This window comes from Ruditapes philippinarum, unplaced genomic scaffold, assembly GCF_026571515.1.
Source record: "Ruditapes philippinarum isolate M1 unplaced genomic scaffold, ASM2657151v2 ctg458_1_1_1_1, whole genome shotgun sequence".
Classification (NCBI taxonomy): domain Eukaryota; kingdom Metazoa; phylum Mollusca; class Bivalvia; order Venerida; family Veneridae; genus Ruditapes; species Ruditapes philippinarum.
This window is the reverse complement of record NW_026857740.1, coordinates 69,848-87,057: the sequence shown is the minus strand read 5'-3', so window position 1 is coordinate 87,057 and position 17,210 is coordinate 69,848. Positions and strand designations below refer to the sequence as shown.

The 17,210-nt window shown below is 33.9% G+C and overlaps 1 protein-coding gene across 1 annotated transcript; it reads right to left on the bottom strand.

The window, feature by feature from the left end:
* Positions 1 to 5,000: 5,000 nt before the first annotated feature.
* LOC132750790 (trypsin-1-like) lies at positions 5,001 to 16,974 on the bottom strand. Its single transcript, XM_060740832.1, has 7 exons — positions 16,828 to 16,974; positions 12,782 to 12,867; positions 11,919 to 12,028; positions 9,536 to 9,693; positions 8,511 to 8,636; positions 5,817 to 5,956; positions 5,001 to 5,132 (listed from the first exon to the last, which is right to left on the bottom strand). Exons 1-7 carry the CDS (start codon positions 16,877 to 16,879, stop codon positions 5,001 to 5,003), a joined length of 804 nt encoding a protein of 267 aa, XP_060596815.1. The 5' UTR covers positions 16,880 to 16,974.
* Positions 16,975 to 17,210: the final 236 nt, after the last annotated feature.

The window sequence follows — 17,210 nt, the reverse complement described above, 5'->3', positions numbered from 1 at the left end:
TTGTCTCCTCATTTTGTTTTCAATTCTTTAAATATAAATCTCTATTTATTTCTAATTTTATTATAAACTTTTATATAAGTACAGGTAGAGCCAATGACACAATTAAATCACAACAGACAATATACGTATCTGTTAAGTCTGACATTTTGCAGGGGAATATAATGTTTATAACTAGTGTTTTCGTAATGGCCTTGTTATTTGGCTGAAGACTGACAAACTGATAAGGCTAATATTGCACTCTAAAGCACAGTAACAAGACCATTATGAAAACACTTAATCATTTAAAATGTACAATAAACTACACCTAATTTAAGAAAGTTTAGTAGTTAATGTAAAAATTTTAATAAAATAAAATATATTGTCCATAAACACCATGAAGAAGAGTGTAACAAAGAAAATGCCATTTTATATGTGTATAGTATCAATATAACATTTAAAAAAAGAAGAAAAAAAATGCATTTAATCATATAATGTAAGAAGAACATTTTTACAAATATTAACAACAATGTTTTCAACAACAGCTAACAGTTCCTTCTAAACAGTCATGACTCACCTCCAAAGAGATTATTGATCAAAAATATGTCAGAAACCTAAAAAAACTAAAAGAAAAAACAGCAAATTTATTATGGCCGAGCTTGAGAGCCTATAAATATACTGCCGAGTTTTCTCATAAATGCCGAACTTTTTTTATAATGGCATTGTTTTATGTCCATAATGTCGCGGTAAACTTCAAATTAGCCTTAAGTTTTACCATTGTTGTTATTATTATCAATACCATTGTTATAATTATTATTATTATTATTACTGTTATCATTTTTGTTATTATTAAATTATTTGCTATTATAAATATTATTGGAATGGTTTGAAAACAATTTAAATATAATCATCATTTATTATCATTGTCAGTTTTATTATTATTATCATTATTATTAATGTATTCTCAATGAAATAAGTTTCATAATTCTTGCTATGTTACATGTAATATTATTTATAACAGTTAACAAGGGGAACAATGTTATGCAGTGAAACTTTTTTGACGGAAAACGTCATCATCATGTTTTGCGTAATTTTTATTGTTGACGTTAACGACGTCATTTCCTGTATGCATAACATAGTTTAATTAAGATAAGACATGTAAGAAGATAAATATGTGATTTATAAAAATAAACAGAAACTCCTTGAAAAAGAGCCTCGTTACCGCCGTAAAACAGTTACCCTCGAGCTAGATATTCCGGTCTGTACCAACAGCCGGTGTTTGATTCTTTTTCTCACAACTTCATTCATAACGGAAAAATGACGTCATCCTAAGAACGCGATTCATTCATAAAAGGCTCGCGTCAATGACGTCATTTAAAACACGCGACTTGTCTTACATGGGGGGTGTAAGACAGAGTTTTCTAGCACCGGTGTAAACGGTAGATAATCCTGTCTGACATGCAAGAAAAATATGTGATTTATAAAAATAAACAGAAACTCCTTGAAAAAGAGGGGTTTAACCCATCGAAACGTTGGAGATAGAAAAGTTTGTGAAGTAGATAATTTTTCACTTATAATCAAAGGCAATTGTGTTATAGTTTACAGTAAAAAGTGTATTTATGATGTTTAACTAGTTTCGTCAATATAGATTTGCGCCAAATCAATTCTGATCATAGCACTTATTCAGAATATTATAAAACAAGAACTGGAAGTAGAAATTTGTAAATTGTATATTTGCAAAAACTGCCCAGATTGTTTGCTACGCAAAAAATGTTAATTGGTTAGATATAATTATTATGCTGTATGTTTACAAATTGTTGATAAAAGAGGAAATTAAATGTGTGCAGGTAAAAATTATTCTGAATTAATTGAAGGAGTTAAAAAATATGAAAGCTTCGGGTATTTTATTCAACGAGTTAAATACATTGGGATTAAAGCTACATTGTATAATATGATATTCTATTGATCAAATATCCAAATAAGAACTGCCACTGTCATTGCATGAATACCTCCGCAAACCACTTTGTCAGAATCAACAGTGGCCATTTAGAGCTCAAGGACAACCTCCCTACCACATATGAGGTTACTAAGCCAGTGCATTGCTAAGTTATGTAATTTACATGACTTAAATGTGAAAATGTCAATTTCAGTACACTGCGGACAGGCATTCTTAAGCATTTGAGCAGACAAGTTAATTGTAATAATCCCAATGGCCTTGACATTTGACACAGTCACCTAAAAATCGATAGGGGTCATCTACTTTTTATAATCAAAACCCCTGTGACCTAGAACTTTGACCCAGTGACCTCAAAATCAAAAGGGGTCACCTAATGTTCATGATCAACCTCCATGCCAAATATGAAGACAGGGTCAAAAGTTTGAAGTCAAGGTCCCTGTCACCTTGACCTTTGACACAGTGACTTCAAAATTAAAAGGGATCATATACTGATGATGACTTACTTTGGGTTAAGGGAATCTTAAATCATTAGGCGGCCAAGCTTTTTAAAGTCAATGCCCATGCGACCTTGTCCTTTAACATTGTGACATCAGAATAACTAGAGATTATCTACTTATCATGATCAATCTCAATACCAAATATGAAGACTGTGGATCAAAGGAATTTTAGGTTATTGGGCGGACAATTTTTTTGAGTCAAGGTCCCAGTGACCTTGACCTTTGACCTTGTGACCTCAAAATCAAGAGAGATCATCTACTTATCATGTCCAATCTAAATACCAAAAATGAAGACTGTGGGTCAAAGAAATCTGAAGTTATTGGGCGGACAAGGAAAACCCGACAGGCGGCCGGACGTCCGGACTGACAAGCTGATTCCAGTATACCCCCGTCACAAATTCGTTGTGCGGGGTTATAATAAGTCATTTTGTTTTTCATTGACGCACTTAATGTGTATCGCTAACATTTCTTGGGTCTATACACTATGTTTTTGACGCTTACGACACCGCGTTAACATAATATTCACGGCTATGCAATACTGTGTGTACGGAGTTGCGAAATAGGCATGAGTATGTGATAAATATTACTATTAGATAACCTACCATGTAATCATCTATGTTCGGGTGAAAAAAGAGTGAACACTTTTAGATATTGTAGCAAATTTTAATAATTCACCGGGTAATTTCATAGATTTGTACAAATACACTAACTAAAAGTTATTTCTGACAAAGGTCATAAGATTGAAAACATTTGCATATACGCCAGGATAATTGTATCTTCCACATCCATAGCCCCAACTCACAACACCTGTAAAAGATTTGTCCACGTAATAAAACAATTTTTTTATTGATGTTATAACTCCAATTTCATGTGCTAATTTGACGGGCACGTTTAGTATTTCTCCACGCCGGAAAGCTGGAATATGACCCCATCGTAGTTGTTCAACATAAAACCCATCCCCACTTTGTTTTTAATTAAGATATATATTTTATGTAATGCGTGTGTGAACATAATTTGTTTAAAACAATAAAAATTTACACTGTCATAACCCATTTGATAGATAAATATTATTCTATTATCAAGTAATTTATATGTTTGCATAAGTAACATTTGACACATTAGCTTGGCATAAAATAATATTCAATGTCATGCGACAGTTATTGCACCGATGCTTTTCGTCCAAATTGCAAAACGGTGCCCCTTTAGATGGAGAAAACGGGATTTATTCTTAGTCTGGTTCCACGATATGAATCTGGAACAAAGTGATCCCTCGGAAGCATTTATCACAACAAAATTAAATAAGAATTGCAGACTCAGTTTGATTGAGTCTGTACATGAGGGATACTGAATTAGTGCAACATCCCTCACGCCCCCTAGCGCCGACTTGACCGGTACTCGATTCTCAACACTTAATAGTGCTGGTATCAATGATCCCAAAGGACCAGAAAAATATAACAACACTGAAGTGAAGTACCGGGCAACTTTTTACAGCTGCCTCACAGCACTTGACACCTGCTGTAGTGAAGTATAAAAATCTGAAAACAAAGTGATCCCTCCGAAGCATTTATCACAACAAAATTACATAAGAATTGCAGACTCGGTTTGATTGAGTCTGTACATGAGGGATACTGAATAAGTGCAACATACCTCACGGCCCCTAGCACCGGCTTGAGCGGTACTCAATTCTCAACACTTAATAGTGCTGGTATCAATGATCCCGAAAGACCAGAAAAATATAACAACACTGAAGTGAAGTACGGGGCAACTTTTTACAGCTGCCACACAGCACTTGATACCTGCTGTTGTGAAGTATAAAAATCTGGAAACAAAGTGATCCCTCAGAAGCATCTATCACAACAAAATAACATAAGAATTGCAGACTCGGTTTGATTGAGTCTGAACATGAGGGATACTGAATAAGTGCAACATACCTCACGCCCCTATCACCGGCTTTAGCAGTACTCAATTCTCAACACTTAATAGTGCTGGTATCAATGATCCCGAAGAACCAGACAAATATAACAACACTGAAGTGAAGTACGGGACAACTTTTTACAGCTGCCACACAGCACTTGACACCTGCTGTTGTTAAGTATAAAAATCTGGAAACAAAGTGATCCCTCGGAAGCATTTATCACAACAAAATTACATTAGAATTGCAGATTTGGTTTGATTGAGTCTGAACATGAGGGATACTGAATAAGTGCAACATCCCTCACGCCCCCTAGCACAAGCTTGAGCAGTACTCAGTTTCAACACTTAATAGTGCTGGTATCAATGATTCCCAAGGAAAAGAAAAATATAACAACACTGAAGTGAAGTACGGGTCAATTTTTTACGACAGCCACACAGCACTTGACACCTGCTGTTGTGAAGTATAAAACTCTGGAAACAAAGTGATCCCTCGGAAGCATTAATCATGATCTTATTTCCATTTGACTAAAATGTAAATCAAAATGTTTTGCAACAAAGAAAACAATTAAAAAGGCATCTCGAAGTGATAAGCTTATTTATGTGAAGGTAATTTTGTGCATCATTTTTTATGTGATTGAGAACTTGCAAAATAAATTTTATATCAGGCGCCTCATACCATATTCTATATAAAGCCGAATGAAAACTGGTAGTTTGAGAAAGATTGTATACATACCGACGAGGGTGTAACGGCCATTTCTGTTTACAACAAGAGGACCGCCCGAATCACCCTGAAATTAAGAACAGACCAAAGGCTTTGTGTTAAAGATTAAGAAATGTAGAAATTCAGCATGTATAAGGCATATAGCATTTTTTGTAATTAAAACGCACTCCAACTCCTGTTAATAAAAAGATTCTTTGTTCCCCGAAGAATAACTAATCTAGTGTTTAGTTATAGCTTATGTGGCCTAAGTGTTTTGTTAATTTTAGGCTTAAATGTTTTGTTATAATGTTAGCAATTGTGTAATTTAGTGCATGCATCTTATATTTAAGTAATGAAAGAATAAATTGCTTTCGTACTTTGACAGTAGTAAAATCATAACCAATTTTGCATCTCACATTGTATGTAGGTCGACTGCATATTTCTTACGAAAACGAGGTAATAATTTTAAAAATACTGTTACGGTGCAAATTCTTTGCTTGTAGAAGAATTAACGGGCGTTCGTGGTCTAGAAGTTAAGGTTGTTGACATTTGTCCCTCACCGCTAGCGACATTGGATTCTTTAATATGAAGAAGCTATCAAATTAGCCTATTGAATATCAGTGGTTCTACTCAAGTGCCTTTTTGTGTCTGGAACAATGCATGGACGGGCACTTGAGGTATTCATCCATCAGTTAAGCTGAAAAGTCGCTAAATCACGTAAACAGCTTTGGTGAGACACAGACTCAAAACAGAAGAATAAGATGTTCATTACCTGACATGCGTCAATTCCTACATCACCGGCGCATAGCATTGTACTGTCAATCTGACCCTTATTTCCTGTCTGCTCACATTCAGCATTTGTCATTAGGTGTTTTGTCACGTATTGTAATGGGTCTGTATAAGTCGAAGTACCTTTTGAAGAGAAGGCTCATTTGTTACGTTTAAATGATTGAACAGAAAATATTTTTACCGTATGGTAGGTAATTTGAAGACATATGACATGGAAGCAACGGTAAATGGGGATACTGTAACGTTTAGACATTTTAACCCAGCTTCTTTTAAATTGAAAGTATCTCTTACTGAAATGATTTTAGTGTAAACCTTACTATTATGTTAATTGTTTATATTGCGACAATATATTTAAGTTTAAGGTACTTTACAATATACGATTGGCATACGTATTTTCATTGAACGTTTGAAATCATATAATGTAATAAACGTCTCAGTGATTATGACCATTCTTATCAGCCAATGAAAATAAAGTCATGCTTGAGCGATCATCTCATGAGGTATAAATACGGTGATTAGAGCAGTCAGTCAGCCCGCATAAAATAAAATGACTAATACTCTTCTGGAGGACTCGCCCATATGGGCAACCGGTGGCGAGTATAAATAAACGCAAATACACACACACACACTCAGTCAGCAGAGGAATTCACCGGGGCCAGGTTGTTCTATGTAACAGAAGCCTCGCGTCATACATAAGAGTAATATCTGATATATCTAATGAAGCCTAGCATAATAGGTATAAAATAATAATTGGCCAAAGTAAATATTTCCAACTGGAGCCTCGCTTCATGGATATAATGTCATTATATTAAAGTTTGTGAAATTGTATTTGACTCTGGATACTTATAGACCTCCACATTTTCTGAAAGCCTCGCTATCAGGGAATTGGTAACATATAGGTATTAAAAATCCAGAGGTAGATTTAAAACGAATACGTTTTGTATAGTTGGAACGTTGTTGTAAATCCCTACCAGAAGCTTATCTTTCTATCTAAATAGAAGCCTCGCTTCATAGATAGGGAGGTAGTTGCTGGACTATATGAAATTATCGTGTTGTAGCTTGATATCTATAATAGCTTTTGAATAATTATAATTTCATAGTGTAATGTTGTAAACATATTTACTATATTGAGACTTTTGAGGATTTAATAGTGTATTTTGGAGTATTAATTCAAGCTGATTGTTTATAATATATGATAATTTCATAATCATCTGTATCTAATCAAACGGCAGGTAGCCAAAAGAAATATTTGTAAGATAATTGTTGTACATCCGCTCGGTACACGTTACTAAAATTGGTGGCAGCGACGGTGGGGTTCTATAGATAAGAACACCATTATCTAGACTCACAGGTTCAAATAAATTTTCGTAAGAAATGGCTGAGAGTAAAAATTATAGTCATGAGAATGAGTTACATTGTTACACGAACAACTCAGAGATTTGCAGCACCAAAATGAAGCTTTAAAATTGCAAAATGAAATATCAGTACTTGAAAGACAGATCGACAGTATGCAGTTATCTTTTCATTATCAATATGAAACAAATTATGATGACAAACAATCATCAACACCTTAAGTTTTGACAAGAAGATATGCAACACCTCTTACAGAAAGAAGGCGACGGTTATTACCACGGACCCCAGATAAAAAGCCCTTAAAAAAGAAAGTGAAATAACCCCATTAGTTCAAAAACAAATGTTTACAGAATCTCCTTGTGGCTCTGATTTAAATTATCCAAGAAATCGATTTGATATCTTTCGAAGGAGAACGTCACAGCCAGCAAATAAAACAGAGACCTTACACAGCAACATGCAAATGGATACTTCAAATTCAACAGAAATAAAACGTGACCCTATAAACTTAAGTTCAAAACGAAGTGTTATGGTGAAGCCAGCTACTTATGATGGAACTAGCTCATGGAGAGACTATAAAGCGCATTTTGAAGCATGCTCAGAAATTAATCAGTGGACAAACGAAGAAAAATGTCTTTATTTATCTGTTTCATTAAGAGGTCAAGCTCAGTGTGTATTTGGCAATCTGACAAGCAAATCACCAAATTATGATTAACTTGTTTTAGAATTACAAGAAAGGTTTTCACCACCCAATCAAACCGCATTACTATATTGAGACTTTTGAGAATTCAATAGTGTATTTCGGAGTATTGATTCAAGCTGATATATACACATATAGTAGAACTAAAGGTATTCCTATTTACGCCAAATATATAGTTTTTGACAAATATAGCTCTCCAGAGAGGTGTATCCGTAACTCTGTTAAGCAGTGACGATGAATTTGTTCAGTAACAAAATAACAATTTTCAGCTCTTCTATCATCTTTATCTTCAGAAGTTTAATTATCAAATTACAATTATCATCATATTCATAATCATCATAAAAAACTTTTTACCGTTTATTATTATCAAAGGCATCAACATCTCAACAATAGTTCGTTGTTGGAATCACTTCCATTATAATCATCAAAATCACCACCCCAAGCGTTATCATTGTTAAAACCATGATCACTTTCATAATTATCAAAATCGTTTTCTCAACATCAGCATCATTAACATCAAAAGGATGAATGTATTTACCGTGCAATAGCAAGGAAATATGCTGTATAATGGGGAGGCATGTTAAATTAACTACGCAAAAAAACGTTATTGATAAACAAAATATTCACCTTCTCTTATAGTACCCCAACCAGATACAATTGCTACTTCATTAGAGGTGTGTAATACGTCAGGTAAACAGGCAGGTGATGCAAAAGTACCCGCAAGAGTGTCCATAGTAAAACTGGATCCAAAATCTGAAATTTGACTTGCGAATTTTATAACTATTTTCACGGTACCTGGTACAAAAAGGTAATTGACCGTAAAAAAACGAAGGTGTTATTTACCTTTTAACATTCAAGATTAAGTATGTTTAATTGTTCCACAGATATACACTGTAGAATGAATAAATAAATGACATAAATAACATGTGAAAGTGGTTAATGAATCATGCGTATATGCAATGTCGTATATGTTCAGTAATGATGATAATTTCTTGATTTTGGTTATAAAAAGTGAATATTGAGAGACAAAGAACAAAGTCATTCAGACATAGCAAGTGCCAATTACTTTAAGATAAATGCCAAATTAGATTTGCTGTAACATCATTGCTACACAAAATAAGAGTTATTGCCCAGTGTATTTCTTTCCTTGTCACTTTATTTTTGTTCGAGGCATAAGTCTGAAAGATATGGATTGAAATGTCTTTGAATATAGTCAACTTAAATGGTAGTATCTATTTAGTAAGATAATAGCTTGAACTGTGAACTGTATTGACTCTTCTATAATAAAAAAATCAGTAGTTTATTTTAAACAATACAAAGCACTTCTGGCAATATTAAACAATGCACTGTCTTTCCTTTGGCCGTAAAACGAGGGATTTTTTGATTGGTCAAATTATGACTCTAAGTGCTATGTTTTGTAGAATTATTTGGAAAGCACATATAATTATTAGTAAAGTGCATTTGTGTATATACGGACACTTTGATTTTCAACATAAATTCAGTACGTCTTTTTAAATTAGGGTGTTCCCTACGCAACAAAAGAGTACTTAAGTCTCTTATTCCGTTAATGTTGCTTTTAGTCAAGCACAAAAGGAGATGATTGTCTTTCTTTTTAGATAATATTACAAACAAAAAATGGAACGTCTACTTACCAAACACGGCGATGTCATTTCTCAGTGTATTACTGCTGTACCCGGAATGTGGGACAACCTTTATCGGCGACCTCTGCACAATTTTAGCAAGGTTACTATTCTGTTGACTTCTCAGATGCAATCCGAAAACAATCCTGTAAGCGTCTGGCCGTGTACCACTGTAAAAGAAATATCGCATCGATCAATCTCATTTTTTTAACGTTACCATTGCGACATTTAACGGCAGACAGTTTTGCGGCATATAGCTGCGGTTGCGACATTAAGCGACAATTGTGCAACAGTGAGCGACAAGTGGGACATTTAGCGGGGTTGTGACATATATTTATGCTCCCCGAAAAATTTTCGGGGGAGCATGTAGTCGCCGCTTTGTCCGTCCGTCCGTCTGTCCGTCTTTCCATCCGTCCGTCCGTCCGTCCCCTTTTCTTGTCCGGGACATAACTTTAAAACAACAAGAGGTATCAACATGAAACTTTGTAGGTAGATAGATCTCATTGAGTAGGTGTGCAGTGCACAAGAACCGTAACTCTGCCTGGCCTAACTTTTGAATTATTCCCCTTTGTTTATTTTTACACTTTGAACTTTGTCCGGGACATAACTCTTAAAGTATAAGAGGTATCAACATGAAACTTTGTAGGTAGATAGATCTCATTGAGTGGGTGTGCAGTGCACAAGAACCGTAACTCTGCCTTGCCTAATTTTGGAATTATCCCCCTTTGTTTGTTTTACACTTTGAACTTTGTCCGGGACATTACTCTAAAAGTATAGGAGGTATCAACATGAAACTTTGTAGGTAGATAGATCTCATTGAGTAGGTGTGCAGTGCACAAGAACCGTAACTCTGCCTTGTCTAATTTTTGAATTATCCCCATTTGTTTATTTTTACACTTTTAACTGTGTCCGGGACATAACTCAAAAGTAACAGAGGTATCAACATGAAACTTTGTAGGTAGATAGATCTCATTGAGTAGGTGTGCAGTGAACAAGAACCTTTACTCTGCCTTGCCTTATTTTTGAATTATCCCCCTTTGTTTATTTTTACACTTTGAACTTTGTCCTGGACATAACTCTTAATGTATAAGAGATATCAACAAGAAACTTTGCAGTGCACAAGAACTGTAACACTGTCTTGCCTACTTTTGGAGTTATTGCTCTTTGTTCATTTTGACACTTTGAGCTTTGTCTGGGATATTACTCTAAATTATAAGAGATATCAATATGAATCTTTGTAGATAGATAGGTCTCATTGGGTGGAAGTGCAGTGCTTAGGAATCATTACTCTGCCTTGCCTTTTGAGGTAATTGCCCTTTGTTTATTTTTATTTTTTGACTTTTGTCCTGGACATTATTTTAAAACTATTAGAGATATCAACATGAAACTTTGTAGGTAGCTAGATATAATTGGATAAAACTGCAATGCTTAAAGAACCTAAACAAAGACTGGTCTAATTTTGGAGTTATTGCCCTTTGTTCATTTTTACACTTTGACTTTTACCCGGGACATAACTCTGATATCATCAGGAAACTTTATAGATAGATAGATCTCATTGAATAGAATTGCAGTGCAAAAAAACATAACTCTGCTTTGCCTAATTTTGGAGATTTTGCCCTTTGTTAACTTTTTTATACTTTCCTGTGCCCAGAACCTTCTCGGGGAACATCACCCGGTTCAACCGGTTCTTATTTGTTTTGTTTTGGGTTTTACGTCACATCGACACAGTATAGGTCATATCGCGACGTTCCAGCTTTACTGGTGGAGGAAGACCTCAGGTGCCCTTCCGTGCATTATTTCAGGCACGAACGGGCACCACCGTAGAACTAAATAGCTTCCTCACATGAAAGAATCCAAAGTCCCTGTCGGGATTCGAACCCACAGCGGTGAGGGGCAGTTGCGACATATAACGGCGCCATAAAGTTACATACATAAAATAGCATGACTGGTACCTGACAAACGTTCAAAATACTGGAACATTGATAACGTTAATTTTTTATTCATATTTTAGTTTCAAAATATATATTTGTGACGTCATTTCTTTTTTCAGACCATTACATGTACACAATTAAATGAACGCTCGAGAAACGTCGAAAATTATATGATAAATTTCATTCTTGTTTGTCTATTATGTATATATGAAATAACATGTTTAGTTGAAATAATTTTATTTGCAGAAAGAACCGTTACATACTGTATATTGTAATTGGTATAGTATACAGCATCACCTATAAAGTATCATAGTAAATGCAATAAATAATCTGGACATGTACATTTAATGAACAAGAAACGGACTAGTAGAATACTAATATCAATTATCATTGACTTAAGTTCTCCATACTTAAAGCCCATCCAGTAAAGTCTCCGCTATTTAAAAAAACGTGTTTTTTCATACCTCAAACAATGGGCAGCAGTGATGACCCTCAAAGCATTACCGTCGGTGACAAGTGTTCCTCCACATATCATTGCCCATGAATTGCCGCTGGCTTTAACTTGCAATCCGACCTTTTAAGAAGATACGAAAGAGACTTCAAGTCAATACTTAAAAAGAATATCAAGCGACAGCATTCTTAGCTAGCCTATGTTTAACGCCCTCAGTAGCATACTTGTGCGACACTCACGGTGCATCCTCATTGACAAAAAAGTAAAAGATAGAAAATCAAAACACGAGGCGGCGATTTGATTTGTACGAGGGGGCTTAGCCCTCGAGTATCTATCAGATTGCCGAGTTGATGCATCATAGGCAAAAATAAAAACACGTTACCTATCGTAACAATATGAAACCCCAGAAAAAAGAAATCAATGCACGAACATCTGAATATTGTGCATGTATTGATATACGACTTAACTCTGACACGTTTTATATAGTAAAGTCTCTGAACTATGATACAACCTTTTAAACGTAGTCAGATGTAACAATAAAGTTCTTTCGCATTGTACACAATCCAATTCATCGTAGCGTCTTTTACTTCAATCATATTTTGAAAATATTCAAATGGTATTATCTTTTTGAATGTGTATGATATACTGACGTTTTTTTTAATATATTTTCATCTTGTTGACTGTGACTTAAATGATTGCATCTCTTATGCTTTTACCTTACTCAGAGTGTGTAATATGCAACAGGTAAAGAAGACCACATTATTGCAACAGTATATACCAAGTATATATCTTTTCCAAAAAAAAGCAATAACACATTCACGCCTTATATTCAATGAATGCTATTTTGAAATGTATTAAACAATAAGCTGTATTCACCTGCCATGGGAGTTGTCCTTCAGATGCGTCGACACCCCCAACAATGAAATTGCTGATCCCTGATTTAGTTAGCCCACATTCGATCCCTTTGTTGAGATAATAAAAGCATGAAATATGTTGTTTTTTTATATAAATATATACGTTTAAACTATCACATGTTAGTATTATCAAGGGGGAAACGGTGTGCTCATATTTTAATAACAGGCTAAACCACTTTGACGGTTTTTGCATCATTAATCAATCATTAAGCCTACGAAACGAATAAAGTTTCCTTCTTATTAGGGATGGAAACGTGTAATCTTATACATTATATTCGAAAATATGCCTTAGGTTTAAATATAAAATTCTGATTCGATATTCGTTTTGAAAAGAAACATTTATTTTCTTTTTTACATCTTGACGATCTGCAAAGGGTATTCTTCTAAAATCTCTATGCTTGCTAATCGTGCAAAACCAAATGGTAACTTTAAAAGTGTTTGCTTACTGCGTACCATAATGGTCCAATTTACAAGGGAATTACCATGAAAAATTGTCGGGTGTGGTAGCATCATTACGCATTTTGTAAATTGTAGGGGCAAGTAATGTGATATGTTTCATATCTTTTGTTCGTTTTAATAATTATCCGTGTATTACTACTACGTTCAAAATTGTCTCACCGTTTGCCGGTATTAACGTTATGTTTACGCTCCTAAATTCATTAATTAAAACAATTTTTCGTTACCGAATTATTCATAATTAGTCAAAAAACATTCCCGAACAGATATGTTTGAAAATATCTCGAACATCCATTCTTAATCATTGAAATTCTTTTGACAACAGTAACATATAGTGTACAAATTATCATGCCTCTATCGGATGTTTGATATTTTGCGAGTACGACAATGCCATGATATTCTAACAAATAACGATCCTATACATAAAAAGATAGTTCTGTTTATAACCTCATATGAGTGGCAGCCATTTTTGTTTTTAAGTACTTAATACCAGGAATGACATTTAAGCAATCAATAAAAAGTTAAAAACATATGTAAATGGTCCATTACTGTAAATGATACTGAAGTTCTATTCATTATTTATCAGTTATCACACAGTAAAAGGGTAATAATTTGATAAGCATTTGCACACACATTCAAAATATCATGATGGGTCCCAATTGTTAGCAATATTACTGGTTTTATACGTAAAACACGTTTATGTGAATAGGGTTATTAAAACTTTGAATTTTCTTCAAAAAATGCTATATTTTGTATGAAATTAATGTGAAAAACACTTGCATACAAAAGAAATTTTTTATGTAAGTATAGTTTGTAATATCTTGACATTCCCGGTTCAAAGTACCTCCCGGTATAAAATGTAAATCATGTTCATTTTTTTAAAAATGTCTTTTGAAGTAAATGTAGTTATCTAATTTTGCTTCTCTTTCAAACACTTCTCAAACACAATGTTTACGAATAATATTTATGACTTTTTTAAATGCATGTTTAAGATAAACTATCAGTGAATTAAATACGACGTATGTGCCTATATATGAAATACAATCATCAATGTTGTTTGCTTAAACAACTTTTGGTTCTCCATATAATTTTACCTAGTAACTTAACACGAAATGGACACATTACTGAGCATACTAAATGGTAGTGGAAGCCGAATATTAAATTCCGGATGACCACTGTACGTAACTTATAATAGTATTAAATAGATTATTCGAATGTTATCGAATATCGAATATGACAAAACATATATTCAAATTTTATTTCAGTATTCTTTTCCATTCCAACTTTTGTTATCTGTTTCAGTTTGAATTTGATATTTACGGTAGATCAACATGGAGTTCAAATACGAGGTCCCGTCCATTTATATTAGAATTTATAGCTATTTGCATTTCTCTTTGACGAGCGCACATGCTAAACTGAGTGTTCGTGCATGTTGTTCAAATGAATTTGTACTTAAATGCTAAGATGGTAGAACATTTTCATGAAAATGCTATTTTTGAATTGTGTTTTTAGAAAGAAGGTAAACGTGTACCATCTTGACATTTCACAGCAATTCTATCTCGTCAAACAGATAAAATACCTTTCCAGTATTTATCCTTCAGAATTTTGTCAATGTTTATGAAGATAAAGTATATCAAATGTTTTTTCAGCAGTTATATTAGTAACTGGTCTTTCCTGTACTAACAATGAATAGATAAGCCGATGCATTTCACTGGTAACTGCATTAGATAGACTTAATTTTTATTCCACATTTCTCTGTAAGGGTTTCCTTTTACTGTTGCTAGGACAAGTTAAATTCACGCATTTCATCTATGACGTCTACTATTCTTTATCATTCCTTTGCCAAATGGCTGTATTGGCAACGTTTGGTAAAAGTCGGAATACATTTCCTAAACATGCCTCTCTTAAATTTGTCTTAGCGCGGCTATTTTTTTTCAAATTTGAATTAACTTGTGTGCTTGTGTAGAGTTGGTTTCTATTCTTAAATGCTTTAATTTCAACACGCTGTTTTGTATTGCCTATATGTCAACAGATTGAAGCTTTTTTGCTCAGAGAAAAAAGTGATACCGGTACAAGAGAACTTCGAGACTTGAAATTGTCTCCAGAAAGCATTTCCCTTGAGCTGGATATTGAGAAAAGTCACAGGGACTAAGGTCATGTGACATAGCATATTTCCGAAGCTTGAAATTGCTTAAAGCGCCAAATATCATGGGTAAAAGCGTGACTAATGCACACCTTCTGCATCCTTTCGTGTGTGTGTGTTTTTTAATGTTCCAGTGACCGTGTGACAAAAGGGACAGGGAACTTAAATAACTTGCACCTTAAATTGTGTACATCTTTTTCACTGGCAATACTGTGACGTGGCAGCTTTAATCTCTTTTAAATCGTATTGCTCAAACGCATACAATTTGTTATAACCTGTCTATTACGGCGGCCTTTATACATGTATCTGCAAACATCTGGAAATTTTTCCAGAAGCATTGACAACAAAAATATGATTTCAAAATTGTATACATGATTGAGTCTGTTCACGAGGGAAAATGAAAAAGTGCAAGGCTTCGAGGCTTATTTAACTTGTTTCTGCTTTTTAATCCCCTGTGAGCAGTAAGACTATTAACATGTGTGATACCCGATAATTGAGCGGCATAAGAGCGAAATCATTGTTAAACATTCTTTAACATGGGACAGTTTTTTGTTCTGCTTACATTAATGCCATATGTTTTCAATAAAATGTCATTATTTATTAATAGGTCCTTCAAAGTTGATATATTAGTTAAAATTGAAAATAACTTAATTATAAATGTTATTTTCTATTTTTATTTATTTAATATTTATTTATTTATTTATTTACTTATTTCATTTTATTAATTCTTTTATTTTTTATTTAGTATCATTGCTTTTTTGTTGTTTTTATATACATTACGCTAGTATTAAGCTTTACACCATGATATTTTAGCGTGTGTTCGGATGGACTGAGTTTATATTTCCTTATCTTTATTAAAAAAATATAGATGCCGTATCGTTCCAGGGCAGGCTCTCTTACAGTTAACCATTACTACACCCACAATAAGCGCTGGCTCTTTCATATTTTGGTGACCTGTTTAAATGGAGCCTTCGACACTTCCTTGTATAGCCCTTTACTTGGCATAGCATTCTTCAATTTCTTGAAAAACAAGCAAGTTCTTTTAAATCGGATATTTTTATAAACCGTACTTACCTTTTTTAGCTTTATTTCGGTCGATTGCTTTACAACGGAAGTGTCGCTGGCTCTCATTTAAACAGATCCCAAAAATGTGAAAGAGCCACCGATGTGTAGGGCTGTTCTAGTTGCCTTAAGTGCTGCAGGGAACATGTAACTTGTATACAAGTTAGAGCGAATAGCCCAACGCTCTACTGTATTGAAATAAAGGTACCTTAGATGGAGTTATATATTGAGAAATATTTTTCTTACGTTCATTTTTGTAACTATGTATTCCTATGATTTCAGAATTAATCTATTTTATTATATAGATCATTATAATATTATTTGTATGCGGTGTAACAAAGACCTACCGTAACTAGAATGAATTAACCCAATCAATAAAACGGCAACGTACAACTCCATTGATAAAGGTGTCCAGTAAAATCAACCAAACTACAGTAAATTAGGCAAATTCCATTTTCGCGCTCCCTTTATATAACCTACGTCTCAAGACAGGGTCAGACTGGTTTGACATTTGACATGAAATTTGCAACCAAGCACGCGAGATATGAAGAAGTGGAACGTGATTGCACGTTTTATCAAATTAAAATCAGTTTATCAGTTAGTGTAAATTTGGTTTTAACATTCAACTTACTCATAATACAGTTTTTGCTCCTGATTTTTTCACTCTTTTATATTATATAGATCTAAATTTTTTTTAAATTTTATTATAAACTTTTATGTAAGTACATAT